Source organism: Xenopus laevis, chromosome 6L (assembly GCF_017654675.1).
Source record: "Xenopus laevis strain J_2021 chromosome 6L, Xenopus_laevis_v10.1, whole genome shotgun sequence".
Lineage (NCBI taxonomy): Eukaryota > Metazoa > Chordata > Amphibia > Anura > Pipidae > Xenopus > Xenopus laevis.
The window spans coordinates 11,328,855-11,344,998 of record NC_054381.1 but is presented as its reverse complement, the minus strand read 5'-3'; the positions used below and the strand labels follow the sequence as shown (position 1 = coordinate 11,344,998).

Below are 16,144 nucleotides of genomic sequence, written 5' to 3'. Positions count from 1 at the left end.
AAAGGAGATACATTGCATAACTAAAAATCCCCCAAGTCTGGTAGGCAATAATGAATAGTACATGGTGCTAGTTTTAGTTTGGGCTAAAAATGTTATGATATCTAAAAAAAAAGTCCCCTTTATTGGAGCTTACTATAGATCTGCTGCAGCCCTGTCCGTGTTTCAAATGAGGGGTGGGCGTGTCCTAATGGTCCCTGCCAGAAGCACATTAGGAGGGGAACAGCCAATCACAGCCCTGCAGTCACACAAGCAAAGACAGGTTTCAGTTTCCTATCAGGTCAGCCTAGGTGCTGATTGGTTCCTGTCCTACAGTTCCTTTCCCTGCACAGCCTGGGAAAGGAGGCAGCACAAAGTGGAACAGATGGGTGGGGCTAGTAGGATTTTTAAATAAAATCATCTCGAAGCACTATGTCTTTTTAAAGCACATTCCCTCGGTATTTAAAAGACTATAATGAACTGGCACATTCTTGTTTTTCACACAATTTGTTTCCTTTAAGATATATTTTAAGATAAAGCACAAAGGTATTGATACTTTAAGAATAGTTCCTTTTAAAGCTGCTTTTTGGACAAAGCCATAGAACAACAAAACATCCAGTATTGTTAAGGGCACCATTGTTCATAGCAGAGTATAGAAGGTAGTATTCTAAGGCAATATGAAGCTACTTTCTGTGAAATGTTTTATGTTTTTGGTTCTGCATCTCTCTGTCACGAAAGCTACTGTCTGATTGCTACAGTTTAATTACCCCAGAAACCAGATAGCAGCTGAGAAGTCAAAATGAAAGATGAAAAAAAGGGACTTGAATGGATAAGTTATATAAGAATTAGGGACCCCATAGATTAGACACCGTTTCGTAGGAAAAGGCTGTGAGTTGGGGGAGAATAGGAAAGTGAATAATGAAAAAAAGACAAAGAAAATATAAAAGGAATTCCAACTAAAACTTGCTAAGAATCTAAATCATCTTTCCCTTTAAGTGGTGACATATTGATGACTCCATACACATCTATATTCTGAAAATGTTTCATTAAGACTGAATTAACTAAGGTTCATTTGCTAATCGCAGAGGCACAAGTACTAGAGCTAGGGATGCACCCAATCCTGGATTCAGTTCGAATTTGGATTCAGCCGAATCCATGAGCCTGGCTGAAGCGAATCCCAACCGTATACAAGTGTAAAAAATCTGATTGCACCCATGCAATTTGCTTCTGCTGCCTAACCCCAGTTCTACAGACTATCAACATACCTCCCAACATTTGAAAATCAGAAAGAGGGACAAAAAATGTAAACATTTTGCTAATGAAGTTGAGTTGCCCTTTAAGCTGTAAGTCTCAGTTCTCCCAAGAGACCTGCTTATCTTAAAGGGGTGGTTCACCTTTAAGTTCACTTTCAGTTATAGAATGGCCAATTCCAAGCAACTTTTCAATTGGTCTTTATTATTTATTTTGTATATTTAATTATTTGCCTTCTTCTTCTGACTCTTTCCAGCTTTCAAATGGGGGCACTGACCCCATCTAAAAAAAAACAAATGCTCTGTAAGGCTACATGTTTATTGTTATTGTGACTTTATATTACTTATATTACTATGCAGACCCTCCCCTAATTATATGCTAGTCGCTAATTCAAATTCAAATTCAAAGCATGGTTGGACCCTAGCAACTGGATTTCTGAAATTGCAAACTGGAGAGCTGCTGAATAAAAAGCTAAATAACTGAAAAAACACAAATAATAAAAAATAAAAAAACAATTGCAAATTGTCTCAGAATATCACTCTCTACATCATACTGAAAGATAATTTAAACGTGAACCACTCCTTTAAATAGTTACAATTCTATCTGTGCTTTTCTTAAATTGTTACAAATGTATGTAAGTGCTGGTGCAGTGTATTCTGGCCTCTCTGCCTCTTGTTTTAGAAACTTTGTACCTTTTTCTGGCGTCAGTGCAGGAGATAAAACAGAAACTTGGGACATTTCAGTAACAATCCTGGACTGCGGGCTGAGCTGCCTAAATCAGGACTGTCCCGCGAAAAACATGACAATTGGGTGGTATGTGTCAAGCAACAGACTTAACACAATTAGCGGGGCCTCATAAAGTCTTTTTCCCCCACTGCATCTAAATCTGCTTTTGTCAAGCACTAGTGATAGTGGCCCTCAGATGACCAAGAGAAGCAATTCACAAAGAAACAAATAAATGACACAATAATTCATTTCTGGATTTGTATTTATTAATACTGGTGGGAGCTGCGTGCAAACAACCAATAAAACATTACCCCACAGCAGACCATTTATTTTGGATTATAATGGAATATTGCCTTGGCTTTCTGGAACAATAATTTAAGGACAAATCACCTAGAAAGGAAGAATTTCCTTTGTATTACTAAGTCATCCACATCATTTTAAAAGAACATATTTCCCTAAAATTAATATTATCAACATTCCTTTATAAGAGTCCAATGACATAAAAGGACATGCCTTACTGGAATATGTGCATAGCTCTGTTATAAAATAACATATAGCCATCGAAGGGATTTTATAGACCAGGGCTATCTATCTGGTGGCCCATGTGCTGGATGTTGGTCTCATTGGATGACATCATATTCATGTATAATCTGGCCCTCATACATGCAGTATAGTGAATAAGTGCCCACCATATGGGAACAGCAGGATGTCACTGATATAGACACATAGAACATGGTTATACACAGTATTGTGCTCCCCTGTACTGTATTATAAAGGCCTAATTTTCATTTCAGTGAATTTTAAGGACTCAAAGCTGTGGCCAAGTCCAAGCCAACAGATCCCGTCCCAGCTGTAGCTCTGTATCAGATAAAACAAGCCATTGAGGTTTGAGCTGTAGCAGTTGGTGTACCACCAGCCACCTTTGTGATCCCTGGCGCAGTTAGATGGCACCAAATCATTGTCCCGGTCCATGGTGGTGAACTGAACGTTGTTGTGAGGAGTAATGGAGTCTCCTGTGGGAGGGATGAAGGAGGAATCTTTAAAGGAGTATCCCAAAAAAAAACATACCATATCCTATCTGAAACATCTCCAGTTTGCCTCAGAGGGGAAAAAATTCTTCGCCAACTCCAAAGGGACCCACCCCTCCATTCATTTTGTACTCAATTCAGCATTTTCACCCATACTAAAAAGGATTCAACCCTCCTCACACTAATACTAATCAGCCTTACATACAATGACCTCTAGTATTTGGACACTTAAGACCCCCATACACGGGCCGATAAAATCTGCAGCTTATTGGCCCGTGTGTGGGTCCATCTGAAGGGCTTCCCCAAAGTTGGGCAGATCTCGACCAGCCAGGTTAAAAAATTCCATCGGATTGCGCCACATCTGTGTGTTTATGCGGTCCCGCGATCCAACCGCCCATATCGGATGCATTATGATCCGATCGTTGGGCCCTAGGGCATACTATCGGATCAGCCCAATATCGCCAAACGAGCAGATCTCTACGTCTATGGCCACCTTAAGGCTGACCAAATACTCATTTCATTAAAACCATTGTTCCATGGCAAAGAATAAAGCTCTTTAGGCAGTGTATAAAGGGACGGTGACTGTCCTGAACCCTGGTGGACCTTCGACTGTTGGTAGGAGCAGTGGGAATAATGGTAGGCAAGATTGCCGCAGTAGAGCAAGATGGCGTCAGTGTGGATCAGTGTTGCCCAACCTGCTGGTCTTTAGTTTTGTTCTCCGACCACCTGTCTCTATTCCATAGGAAATTTAGCAATTGTATATACACAAAAAGTCGTCATTCCCCAGACCTGTTAAACAAGTTGAGCAATTGAGAGTAGCCAATCTGCAGGCTGCTTGCCAGTAATACTTTAGGTTACTCTCCCCTTGGTTTGTTATACTGCTATATTACACATTTCTCTGGTATTTTGACTTCTTCCAAAGCTTCCGGCTTAACACAGTTAGTTCCCTGAAAGCCTGATCCGTTCACATCTTTGCTGTCTTTCTCTTATCCTACTGTTTGCCCTTGCTTTGTTTTAGAGCAGTGCAGTCCATTTGCCCTGGACTCCCAGTACCAAAGGGGCCTCTTGGGATAAAGAACCACGTAGATAAAAGTACAACAGGCTTATTATATTGTGCCATAATTGTTAAACAATGTAAATCCTGATGAGTTATGATGATGGAAGAGGGGTGTGTCTTTTAGGGTTGCCACCTTTGTGCAGGGCCGGATTTACATAATGGGTGCCCCTAGGCCCACTGCTGTTCGTCACCTCTGTCCCCTCCCCTTTATTCGTGCAAATTTTCACCTGGACTGGAGCAATGGGGATTGGCGCATGGGAAATTCAAAAAATGATTGTATCTCCAGCGCATCCCCAGTGTTTTTGAACCAATGTGGGTGTGGTTGGACACCATGCCGCCCCCTAAAATCCTGCCGCCCTAGGCCCGGGCCTAGGTGGCCTTTCCGCAAATCCGGGCCTGCCTTTGTGCAGCTCACGATCCGGGCAGGGGGTGGGCCGTGACGTTACCGGGGCTGGTCAGTATTGTGGGAGGGGCATGCTACGTCACGTGGGCAGGACTGTGACGATCAGCGACTGGCTGGTCGACATGTCAATCAGGCACAATCAGGGGAGATCCTGCCAGCTCTTCCTTGTTTGGACTGTCTTGACCCGGGCAGCTCTTCTGAAAACCGGGCTGTCCAGGTCAAATCCTTGTTAATCTTACATTAACATGCGCTAGGGTCAGCAGGTAAGTAGAAGTCACTCAATGGCATTAACTATATGGTAAAAAGTAAAGCCATTTATCAAGGTTTAATATTAATACAATGCAATGTTTGAAGAGACAACACAGTGACTGCCACTCAATCAGGACTGCGGGCAACTGTCATACAACCAACAATGGTGCAAGAAATTGTGTTGTCTTCAGAAAGCCTCAGATTGAATAAACTGTCCATGACTCCTGTTTGATGGTTAAAACATGGAAATAATCCTTACAAGTGGCAGCCCTGTACTACTATGATCAGTGAGCTATCAATCTTATCATTATCCATACATAATGCAAAATGATCACTTACCTGCGTTTGAATCAATAAGGCTCCCCACTATTAATGTATAATTGTCAGACTCGGGTAGAATCCTGAAGGACAAGTATGTAGCATGATAGGCTGTGTTAGAGAAGTCCCTCATGTCCACTCTCAGTTCCCAAATGCCTATCAATAAAAGTATCCTGTTAATTTCTTGTTTCTTGTTTTTAGCAGGTGTTATTAGTGACAATGAATGGTTCCTATATACCTGTGCTCTTACGGTCTCCCAAACCGCAGAGCAAGGGCCAAGGTTCCGATCATGGCTCACGCTTCTGCCTATAACAATCACCTTTCTCTTTGGGAGGAGCCCTCTGCTACTTGGATGATGCCAGGTCTTAAAGGGGTTGTTCACCTTTACATTCAATTTCAGTATGATGTAGAGAGTGATTTTCTGAGACAATTTGCAATTGGTCTTCATTTTTTATTATTTGTGGTTTTAGAATTATTTAGCACTTTGTTCAGTTGCTCTTTAGCTAGAAATTTCAGTGGCTGGTTGCTAGGGTCCAAATTACCCTACAGCATTTTAAAGAGACTGACCACGTATATGAGGAGGCCCAGGTGCTCTACCCCGAGCCTTCAGCAAGAGGGAGCGGACATCACAGTATTGTTTGTAGGGTAGGCACTCCATCAGCAAATCCTCCAGGCAGTTGTAGTAAAAAGGTCTTTATTGAAGTACAAGTATAGATAACAGCCTTACAACACTTAATCATAGGCTCAATGATTAGATGTTGTGAGAACACGAAACGCATAAGGCTGTTATCCATACTTGTACTTCAATAAACAACTGACTGGAGGATTTGCTTATGGAGTACCTACCCTACAAACAATACCGTGATGTCCAAATTACCCTAGCAACCAGGTAGCGGTGTGAATGGGAAACTGGAATATAAATAGGAGAGGATCTTAACAAAAATAACGATACCAAAATAACTGTAGCCTCACAGAGCAACAGTTTATGGGCTACTGGGGTCAGTGACCCTCATTTGAAAGCTGGAAGGAGCTAGAAGACGAAAGCAAACAATGTAAAAGATACAAAAAATAAAACATATAGACCAATTGAAAAGTTGCTAAGAAATGGCTTATCTATAATATACTAAAAGTTATTTTGAAGGTGAACTACCCCTTTAAAGCGAGAGAACCAAGGCGCAAGTGTAAACAGGAGGATCGGGGAAGAAGCAGAATATAGTCAGGCTGGGGTCAGAATTGAGAGAATAGCAAGGTACCAAATCAATCAATATACAGGCAACAGGGTCAGGTTCAGGCACAGGTCAATACACAGAAATAAATACAGAAACACCCAGGAGATATACAAGACAGAACCTACGTTCTAGACCACAAGGTACTGTAACAGTTCTTTAGCCCAGGCCACAAATAGAAGTAAAACTATGTTAGAAGAAGCATCAGTCTATGGAAATCAAGTCTCAATATTCCAATAGGGGCCATTAAAGGGGAAGCAAAGTCTAAAATAGAATAAGGCTAGAAATGCTGTATTTTGTATACTAAATATAAACATGAACTTACTGCACCACAAGCCTAATCAAACAAATGATTTATGCTTTCAAAGTTGGCTACAGGGGTCACCATCTTGTAGCTTTGTTATACATCTTTGCAAGACTAAGACTGTGCACATGCTCAGTGTGGTCTGGGCTGCTTAGGGATCGTCATAAACAAAGCTGCTTGAGTTCTGCATGGCTGGGAAGTAAGGTGGGGGCTCCCCCTGCTGTTCATAAGTATGATTGTTTCCCAGCTCAGCAGTTAGGGACCGTCTGACAATTTCTATCCACAGCAGTAAATGAAGGGAGAATTTCACTGCACAAAGTCAGGTTTCTTATAAAAACAGTACACATTTTTTAATTAAAGTATAGTGGAGATAGGTTTCTTTTTCATTAAAGAAAGTAAAAATGGGATTTTATTTTTTTGCCTTTACGTGCCCTTTAAGTACCTAGTTACCCACTTATTGAATTTCAATAGTGGAAGAGCCCAGAGAGGAGAGTTGGATGTTGTTGTTGGAGCTAATTTGCCATTAAAGTCTTTTTTTGGTACTTGTGACCCCAGGCATGACTAAATACAAAGAATTCACACCTATAAAACCAGTGACCCAACAAAAAAAAGAGTTGTTTTAAGGAAATAAAAACAATAACTGTGGGTGGGGGGGGGGTACCTGTTGATGTTAAATTATGTAGATTATCATTCCCCAGCCAGAATTCAGTCAATTGGCTTCCAAATCCATTTTTGTAGGAATCCCAGTTGCGGTAGAAATCTATTGACCCGTCATATCGTCTCTGAAAAACCTGCATAAGATATAATAGGGATGTCTAATGTACCCTCAAATTTGTTCTTAGTACAGTTTTATGGCTGTTCCTGTTGAATTGTGCTTAGTACAGGGAATACCTATGCTGCCATAGTTTAATGGGATCTCTCTGTACAGACTATGAGCAAACTTAGGGGACTGTTCCTGCTGAATTGTGCTTAGTACAGGGAATACTTATGCTGCCATAGTTTTATGGGATCTCTCTGTACAGGCTATGAGCAAATTTAGGGGACTGTTCCTGCTGAATTGTGCTTAGTACAGGGAATACTTATGCTGCCATAGTTTTATGGGATCTCTCTGTACAGACTATGAGCAAATTTAGGGGGCTGTTCCTGCTGAATTGTGCTTAGTACAGGGAATACTTATGCTGCCATAGTTTTATGGGATCTCTCTGTACAGGCTATGAGCAAACTTAGGGACTGTTCCTGCTGAATTGTGCTTAGTACAGGGAATACCTATGCTGCCATTGTTTTATGGGATCTCTCTGTACAGACTATGAGCCAATTTAGGGATTATTCCTGCTGAATTGTGCTTAGTACAGGGGAATACCTATGCTGCCATAGTTTTATGGGATCTCTCTGTACAGACTATGAGCAAATTTAGGGACTGTTCCTGCTGAATTGTGCTTAGTACAGGGAATACCTATGCTGCCATAGTTTTATGGGATCTCTCTGTACAGACTATGAGCAAACTTAGGGACTGTTCCTGCTGAATTGTGCTTAGGACAGGGGAATACCTATGCTGCCATAGTTTTATGGGATGTCTCTGTACAGACTATGAGCAAACTTAGGGGGCTGTTCCTGCTGAATTGTGCTTAGTACAGAGGAATACCTATGCTGCCATAGTTTTATGGGATCTCTCTGTACAGACTATGAGCAAACTTAGGGACTGTTCCTTCTGAATTGTGCTTAGTACAGGGAATACCTATGCTGCCATAGTTTTATGGGATCTCTCTGTACAGACTATGAGCAAACTTAGGGGCTGTTCCTGCTGAACTGCCAGCATACCCCATTCCTCTGCACCCTTTCCATACTATTTTAAAATTATGATTGGTGATGATGGGTTTTTATTACTTACTATCCACCCTCCTCCGTCAGTATCCATGTCACACAGAACCTTCATCGGCGGTGCTCCATCTGGGTATATATTGTACCACCCGCTCACTAGCACCCCCTGGTCCAGCAGCTCCAAGCAGTCCTTTGCAGCTAAAATGAAATTAAAAAACAGCAGAAGAATGACGCTCTATACAAATTTAGGGTAATGGCATGTAATTGGGCCTTTAGATTATAAAATCCACTGGGACATGGACTAATGGATAATCTCTGTAAAGCAATCCGGAAATGTGTCAGCACTATATAAATATATATATATATATATATATATACCAAAAAATTATTAATAATAGTAACAGGTGGATGGGTCAGGTTCTGCCCCAAACCTTCCTTGGGTTACTATACAGTGGTTACCCAGGCAAGGGGTCCAACTCTCAGCTACTCCCGGTAGGCACAATATATTTATGGGATGGAGGAAGGGATTACCACTCTGGTATAAACACACATTATTCATTCTTAATCAAATAATTTTGGGCCCCATTGGTTCTTTAAAACAGATTTATTGAACTACACTTCTCAATGGTCAATCACATATTCAAGGTGCCTGCTCAGATGTTACACTCCACAAACAAGTAGTGGCAGCAGGTCATTTACACAAATGTGTTACTCATGGATACTGTCTGATCCTTTATTAGTCAGCTTTTTCATTTGAGATACCTGGCCTGCCTTTGGTGCACAATCCCCATTGAAGGTGAATCTCACAGCTGGTCTCAAGCTCCAAGGATCTCTCTATCCCTGAGCCTGACCACTTGAGTCCCTAACCTGTCGGCCTTGTCACCGCAGGGCCCTAACCCTTCACTAAACTCCTCGTTGGAGCCTTAGCTGTTCACTAACTTACCACAAAGGCTCGGGCCTAGAGCGGAAGAATAATAGGGGGGCATGCCACCCAGCTGCTTACTGGGGAGCGCAGCTCCAGTGCAGGCGTGCATGTGCACTCGCACCGGAGGGGGGGTATACAGGCGGGCAGGCCCGGACTGGCAATCTGTGGGTTCTGGCAAATGCCAGAGGGGCTGCTATAAGGTCCCATAGAAAGTCAGTATTTAGTGGGCTGGTGGGGGCTGTTTGGGCCTCTGTGTGGGCTGATTGGGCCTCTGTGTACCTGAAATGCCAGGGCCTATTTTAATTCTCAGTCCGGACCTGCGGGCGGGTGATAGGACGTCAGGGCCGCCCGCCCACTAAATTCTGCCCTGCCAATCTGTCACTTCTATAGTGACCTATTACAGTTTCTGCACACTTGCTCCTATACTGAGGCCTACCTCCACCTCAGGCTCTCCCATCCACACACCACCTCCTCCAGTGAGTGGGTGCACCAGAAAGCATACCTCCCAACATTTTGGAAGTAAAAAGAGGGACAAAAATATTTTTCGCACATAGCGCAGCAACATTTTTTGACTACGCCACTTTCTGTGGCCACACCCCCTAATTTCCTTGTTCATCTTACAAAATTTGGCAGGTTATGAAAGTTTGAAAATAATTCTCCTTATCTAAACTGTTTTTTTGTGTCTTAAAATTAATTAAAATTAAAAGTTAGAAACTTTGTTTCTTTTTCTGGCTGTTCAGTGCAGAGAAAATAGGGACTGCAGGTTGATCTGTCAAAAGAGGGACTGTCCCTCCGAAAAAGGGACAGTCGGGAGGTTTGAGAAAGAGGCAGAACACATGGGAAAATCCCTTTTTATAACTTCTGGTATGAGATCTATTATACAGAAACCAGTTATCCAGAAAGCTCTGAAATACAGCAATGCTAATCTTATTTTTTGATTGATTTGCTTTTTTTGGTATCTGTAATAATAATTAACTGCACTTGACAGTAACTAAGCCATGTTAAGGTGGGTATCTAAGGGGCCGATTCACTAAGCTCGAGTGAAGGATTCGAATGAAAAATACTTCGAATTTCGAAGTATTTTTGGGGTACTTCGACCATCGAATGGGCTACTTCGACCTTCGACTACGATCTTCGACTTCGATTCGAACGATTTGAACTAAAAATCGTTCGACTATTCGACCATTCGATAGTCGAAGTACTTTCCCTTTAAAAAAAACTTCGACCCCCTACTTCGGCAGCTAAAAGCTACCGAAGTCAATGTTAGCCTATTGGGAAGGTCCCCATAGGCTTGCTAACCTTTTTTTGATCGAAGGATTTTCGTTCGATCGTTGGATTTAAATCCTTCGAATCGTTCGATTCGAAGGATTTAATCGTTCGATCGAACGAAAAATCCTTCGATCGTTCGATCGCAGGATTTGCGCTAAAACCTTCGACTTCGATATTCGAAGTCGAAGGATTTCAATTCGAGGGTCGAATTTCGAAGTATTTTTTACTTCGAAATTCGACCCTTAGTGAATCTGCCCCTTAGTATTTAAATGTGTTTCTTGTATTAGCCAGATTATTGTTGAGATCCGAACAGGCCGTACAAAAATCTGAAATGTTCAGGCCAAAACCGAACATGTGGCAACCCTACCTCGGGCGTAGGAAAACCTTACACTCCTACATAATTAATAAGTTATGACACACAGGGAGATTGTGATAAAAATCTTGTACTCACCATATGAATCAGAAGGTCCCTTTTCTCCCAGCTCTCCTATTAACAAAAGTACACAGTAAAAGCATTAATAAACTGCAATGGAAACCCCAAACTTTAAATGGTAAGTACAAGGCTATATTTTCTATATAGGCACCCAGAGTAGCAGCTTCTAGGGGTCAGTACCTATATACAAAAAAAATATCACAACGTTATTTAATCTCTACCGGCCTGCCACCAGATGCTTATGGGTAAATCCCATAGTAGAGCTGAGGGGGAGGGAGTACCCCAATTTATATGATTGCCATTTGGCACAGAAGCATGGACAGTCCTGTTCATGCCCAAATCAGCTATATTACTGGGCAGCTAGGCCTATGCCAATAGCACCACTGGCTTTGAAAATTGTTTTAACAAGAATTTAGACCTTACCCTTTGGTCCTTGAGTGCCCAAGTCACCAGTGTCTCCTGTTCCAAGAAATATGAGAAGAGAGATTAAGCTTCTGTAGTCAGCAACATGGCAGTGTGAGTGGATAAACCATTGGGTTACAATTTAGCTATTTATGGTTAAGTGAGCATTGTGTCCATATTGGTACAGGTTCAGTTTGTAATTGCTTCTCATGCATGCAAGGGTTCCCTCTAGTGATGGGCAAATCTGTCGCTTCGACGAAAAATTTGAAAAACAGGGAAAAAATTTGCAAAACTGTGCAAAATTTGCGAAACACATTGGGGTAAATTTATCAAAGAGTGAAGTTCCGCCACTAGAGTGAAATTCCGCAGCTCTCAATTCATTTCTATGGGATTTTGAAAGGCGTATTTATCAATGGGTGAAAGTGAAAGTTCACCCTTTGATAAATACGCCTATAAAAATCCCATAGAAATTAATGGAGAGTGGCGGAATTTCACTCTAGTGGCAGAACTTCACTATTAACTTCACTCTTTGCTAAATATACCCCATTGAAGTCAATGGCCATCAAAATAATTTTGACATGCACAATTTTGACATGCACAATTTTGACGCGAGCGACAATTTTTATATGCGCGACTATTTTGTCCAGATGCTTCGAATTTTTCACCTGTGAATTTCCCTGCAGTTTTGCTAATTTATGCATGTCAAATTTATTCGTCCATCACTAGTTCCCTCTCATTAAAATAGCCTTAATTGTAATAAAGCCTTCTGGGACAAAAATATATTGTAATAATGTTATTTCACTGTGAATTTCCCTTTTAAGAGTATTAGATCCTACAAGACCCAGAAATAAACTGGCCTAATGGAAGCAATAGTAGGTCTTCTTTGGCACTGCTGGTTCTTGCTCTAGAAACAATGTAGCTTGGGCCTGCTCTCCAGCAACCAAGACTCTATTTCCCACATTGCCTTGCGTGCTTCTTCACAGGTCCCTTTATCAGATGACTTCTGCTACATTGCTTCAATAGTCAAAACCAACAGTGCAGAGAATAGTAATGGACAGATGTCAGAAGCAAAACATGTATAAATATTGGTGCTTTTAAAGCAGATGTATGTTGATAATGGGTGTTATGGTTTCCTGTCATTCTGCAAAAAAAAACAAATGTTATACATTTAACAACCTTTTTGTCCATTGGCTCCATCAGCACCAGGACCCCCGGTCGATCCTGAAACATAAATAGAACACTCAGGGTTACTATATTTTTTTTTTTTTTGCCATTTTCCCGCATCAACAATAAGTTACATCAGAGAGAATTTGAAAAAAACCATAACAGACAGTCATCCCAATTTTAATCCCCCCCTCACTTGGTCACCTGCAATAACAGCCCAACAGTGTCAGTTATTTGTGCTAGGGGGGCCCATGAAGTATAGGTGGCCCTAATTAATAAGTAATTTTAATATACTGTATATTGGTAAAACAGGACATTGCCCCGTAGGGAAACAGTTGGGTGCAGCTAGGAGTGTGGAATGTCAGCACCTACCAGCCTTTTTATATTATTTTATCTTTCTTTCCTATTAATGGTCCCCTACTGGCAACCCGCACTGCTTGTCATTGATCCCTATGAAGGCACCGACCTTGTGCTCCTGGGATTCCTCCGTCTCCCTTTAGCAGGTCGGTACAAGGGTTAACCTGGGTGAGCTCAGCATCTAGGTACAGATTTAAGGAGTAATAACAGCAGTAAATATATAATGAAAAAAATATCAATTGAATTAGAAAAAATGCACTTGCTAATAAGTTACTGTAGCAGGATAAGACAAAAGCACCTGATAAGACAAGAGCACCTGAGGAAGGATCACCCAATCCGAAACATGTCGTGCAATTTTCAAATAAAGTAATTACTGACTACAGAAATCAGTTCTCCAGAGTGCTATCTGCAACTTGTGAAAGTTTGGAAGGCTTCTCGGTGCCTTACTCTGGAGTTGTTGCTTATTTAATAACTAAGGATCAATTCATCCACAAAGTGTGCATATGGATAAGACAAAAGCAATCATCAATAATTAGCACCTCTTGGAATATTAAAGGGGTTGTTCAACTCGTAATTAACTTTTGGTCTGATGTAGAGAGTGAGATTCTTTCTGCAATTGGTTTTCATTTTTTATTATTTGTGGTTTTTGAGTTATTTGGCTTTTTATTCAGCAGCTCTGCAGTTTGCATTTTCAGCAATCTGGTTGCTGGGGTCCAATTACCCTAGCAACCATGCATTGATTTGAATAGGAGACTGGAATATGAATAGGAGAGGCCTGAATAGAAAGATGAGTAATAAGAAGTAGCAATAATAATACATTTATGGTCAGTGACCCCCATTTGAAAGCTGGAAAGTGTCAAAAGCAGACGACAGGGGCCCAGCAGGGTCTGTACTGGACTCACCTGAAATTCCGGCTATATACAGAGAAATCACGATCCAGAGAACTGAACGGACAGACTTCTCCATGACAGATATATGACAGTCTCTGTCTCCCAAACTTGTAATATCCCTCTACAGACCTCCTCTTCCTCATCTCATCATCTTGTTCATTCCGATTTTGAGCAATTTGAAACCGTTTGCCTATATTTAGTATGACGTTTTTCCTCTTTCATAACCTTGTTGCTTTTTCATGGGCCATATGAAGTATGGAGGAAGGTCTGTGCTCCTCAATGTTCCCCTATGTACTTTAAATTAGCAGCTACACACCCACGACATGTCATGCTCCAGCAATTATTTACTTACCTTGTATTCCACTCTGGGAACTGTCATCATACAGTGTTGTTTCAACACTGAGATTTAAAGATAAGTAATACCAACCATTGCATTGACTTGAATAAGAGACGGGAATATGAACAGGAGAGGCCTGAATAGAAAGATAAGTAATAAAAAGTAGTAATAGCAATAAATTGGTAGCCTTACAGAGCATTTGATTTTTAGATGGGTCGGTGACCCCCATTTGAAAGCTGGAAAGAGTCAGAAAAAAAGGCAAATAATTATAAAAGTATAAAAAAAATGAAGACCAACTGAAAAGTTGCTTAGATGTAGCCATACTACAACATACTAAAATGAAATTAAAGGTGATCCACCCTTTTAAATCTCTACAGTGCACTAAATATGGGTGCACCCTCTTGTGGTGAAAGAGATTATTACAGGGTGATGAATCCAGCAGCAGATTCATTGATGATGTGCGCAGCTCATAACGGGTCACTATAATTCTAAATCTAAACAGTGGTTTGAATGGCAGGCTGGAAATTAATTAGGAGAGTGCCTGACTAGACAAATAAGTAATAGAAAATAACAACAATAATACTTTTTTCTCTCCCTCACAATCTCCTTTTCAGGTAATTTGGGGGTGCCAGAATTCAAACCTTTTCCCGCAGGATTTAGATTCAGCCAAATTTAAATGCTTGGTTAAACTGAATCTGAATGATGTGACTTTTGTCCATGTTCTTTTTAACCGTTCCTTACCCTCATTTACATATGCAAATTAAGCTTCAGGTTTGGTTTGGGATTCAATGAAAGATACAGAATTCTGCTCTATGTCAGAGGGCTATTAGCCTTTTGTAGCCAGTCATACTTCTGTACTCCATACCTGGCCACAAGCAAGATGAACTTGTTCTGTATGGCAGCCCCATAGACCATAACACCTATGCTAATATATAATGTTTTTGTAACCCCATCTAGGGTCCCTACATTACATTTTGCGCTCTTTCGTTTAAACTTTAACTAAAGCTTTCTTCTCATGACCTTATCTGTCCAAGTTAATATTTTCAACATTTAAATATTGCATTTCTACTGTATATATTGTATTAATGGTCAGTGCAAATTAATACAAATAATAAAAAAGTGCCTTCCATGATTTGTTCCCCTATTATTGCTATAATAAGGAAAATACGTAATTTTAAAAGAAAATATTGTATTTTTACTGTATATATTGCATTAATGGTCACTGCAAATTAATAAGATTTTTTCCCCCCTATTATTGATATAAGAATGAAAAATAAGTAATTTTAGAAGACAAGATTCCTGGGACACTGGTTCACAGGGATGTAAATCTTGGGATCAATGGAATGTGGGGTGATTTAAGTGGCTTTGTCTTCTGCGTTTCCAAGGGACTGTTGCACCAGCTGTTTCAGGTGATTGTTGCAGTTTGTATGTTGTAATACACTGCAGCATTATGGAATGTACATTATAAAGGAAAGTCAAGGGACTTTCTCTGACCAATAGCGAAGATGATCTTTTAAATGGGTGGTTCACCTTTAAGTTAACTTTTAGTATGTTATAGAATGGGCAATTCTATGCAACTTTTCAATTGGTCTTCATTTTTTTTATTTCTAATAGTTTTTAAATGATTTGCCTTCTTCTTCTGACTCTTTCCTGCTTTCAAATGGGGGTCACTGACCCCATCTAAAAAGAAATGCACATTTTTTTGTTATTGGTACTTTTACTCATCTTTCTATTCAGGCCCTCTCCAGTTAAAGTTTCTTATTCAAATCAGTGCATGGTTGCTAGGGGAATTTGGACCCTAGCAACCAGACTGCTGAAAGTACAAACTGGAGAGCTGCTGAATAAAAAGTTAAATAATTCAAAAACTACAAATAATAGAAAATGAAAACCGATTGCAAATTGTCTCAGAATATCACTCTCTACATCATAGCAAACGTTAACTCAAAGGTGCACAACCCCTTTAATTCATTTTAGGAATTTTATCGTGCCACCAATAATTAATGATTTCAGT

The 16,144-nt window shown here is 40.5% G+C and overlaps 1 protein-coding gene across 1 annotated transcript; it reads right to left on the bottom strand.

The window, feature by feature from the left end:
• Positions 1-2,197: 2,197 nt before the first annotated feature.
• Positions 2,198-14,075, bottom strand: LOC108718465 (ficolin-1). Its single transcript, XM_041565768.1, has 9 exons — positions 13,809-14,075; positions 13,016-13,087; positions 12,562-12,606; positions 11,407-11,442; positions 11,002-11,037; positions 8,427-8,554; positions 7,200-7,329; positions 5,030-5,164; positions 2,198-2,966 (listed from the first exon to the last, which is right to left on the bottom strand). Exons 1-9 carry the CDS (start codon positions 13,870-13,872, stop codon positions 2,722-2,724), a joined length of 891 nt encoding a protein of 296 aa, XP_041421702.1. The 5' UTR covers positions 13,873-14,075; the 3' UTR covers positions 2,198-2,721.
• Positions 14,076-16,144: the final 2,069 nt, after the last annotated feature.

Coding starts and splice junctions, on each gene's coding strand:
- LOC108718465 (XM_041565768.1), bottom strand. CDS start 13,872: ATGGAGAAGTCTGTCCGTTCAGTTCTCTGGATCGTGATTTCTCTGTAT. Junction 11,443..12,561: donor TGGAGCCAATGGACAAAAAG/GTTGTTAAATGT, acceptor TTCTTGGAACAG/GAGACACTGGTGACTTGGGC. Junction 2,967..5,029: donor CCTTATTGATTCAAACGCAG/GTAAGTGATCAT, acceptor TCCCTCCCACAG/GAGACTCCATTACTCCTCAC.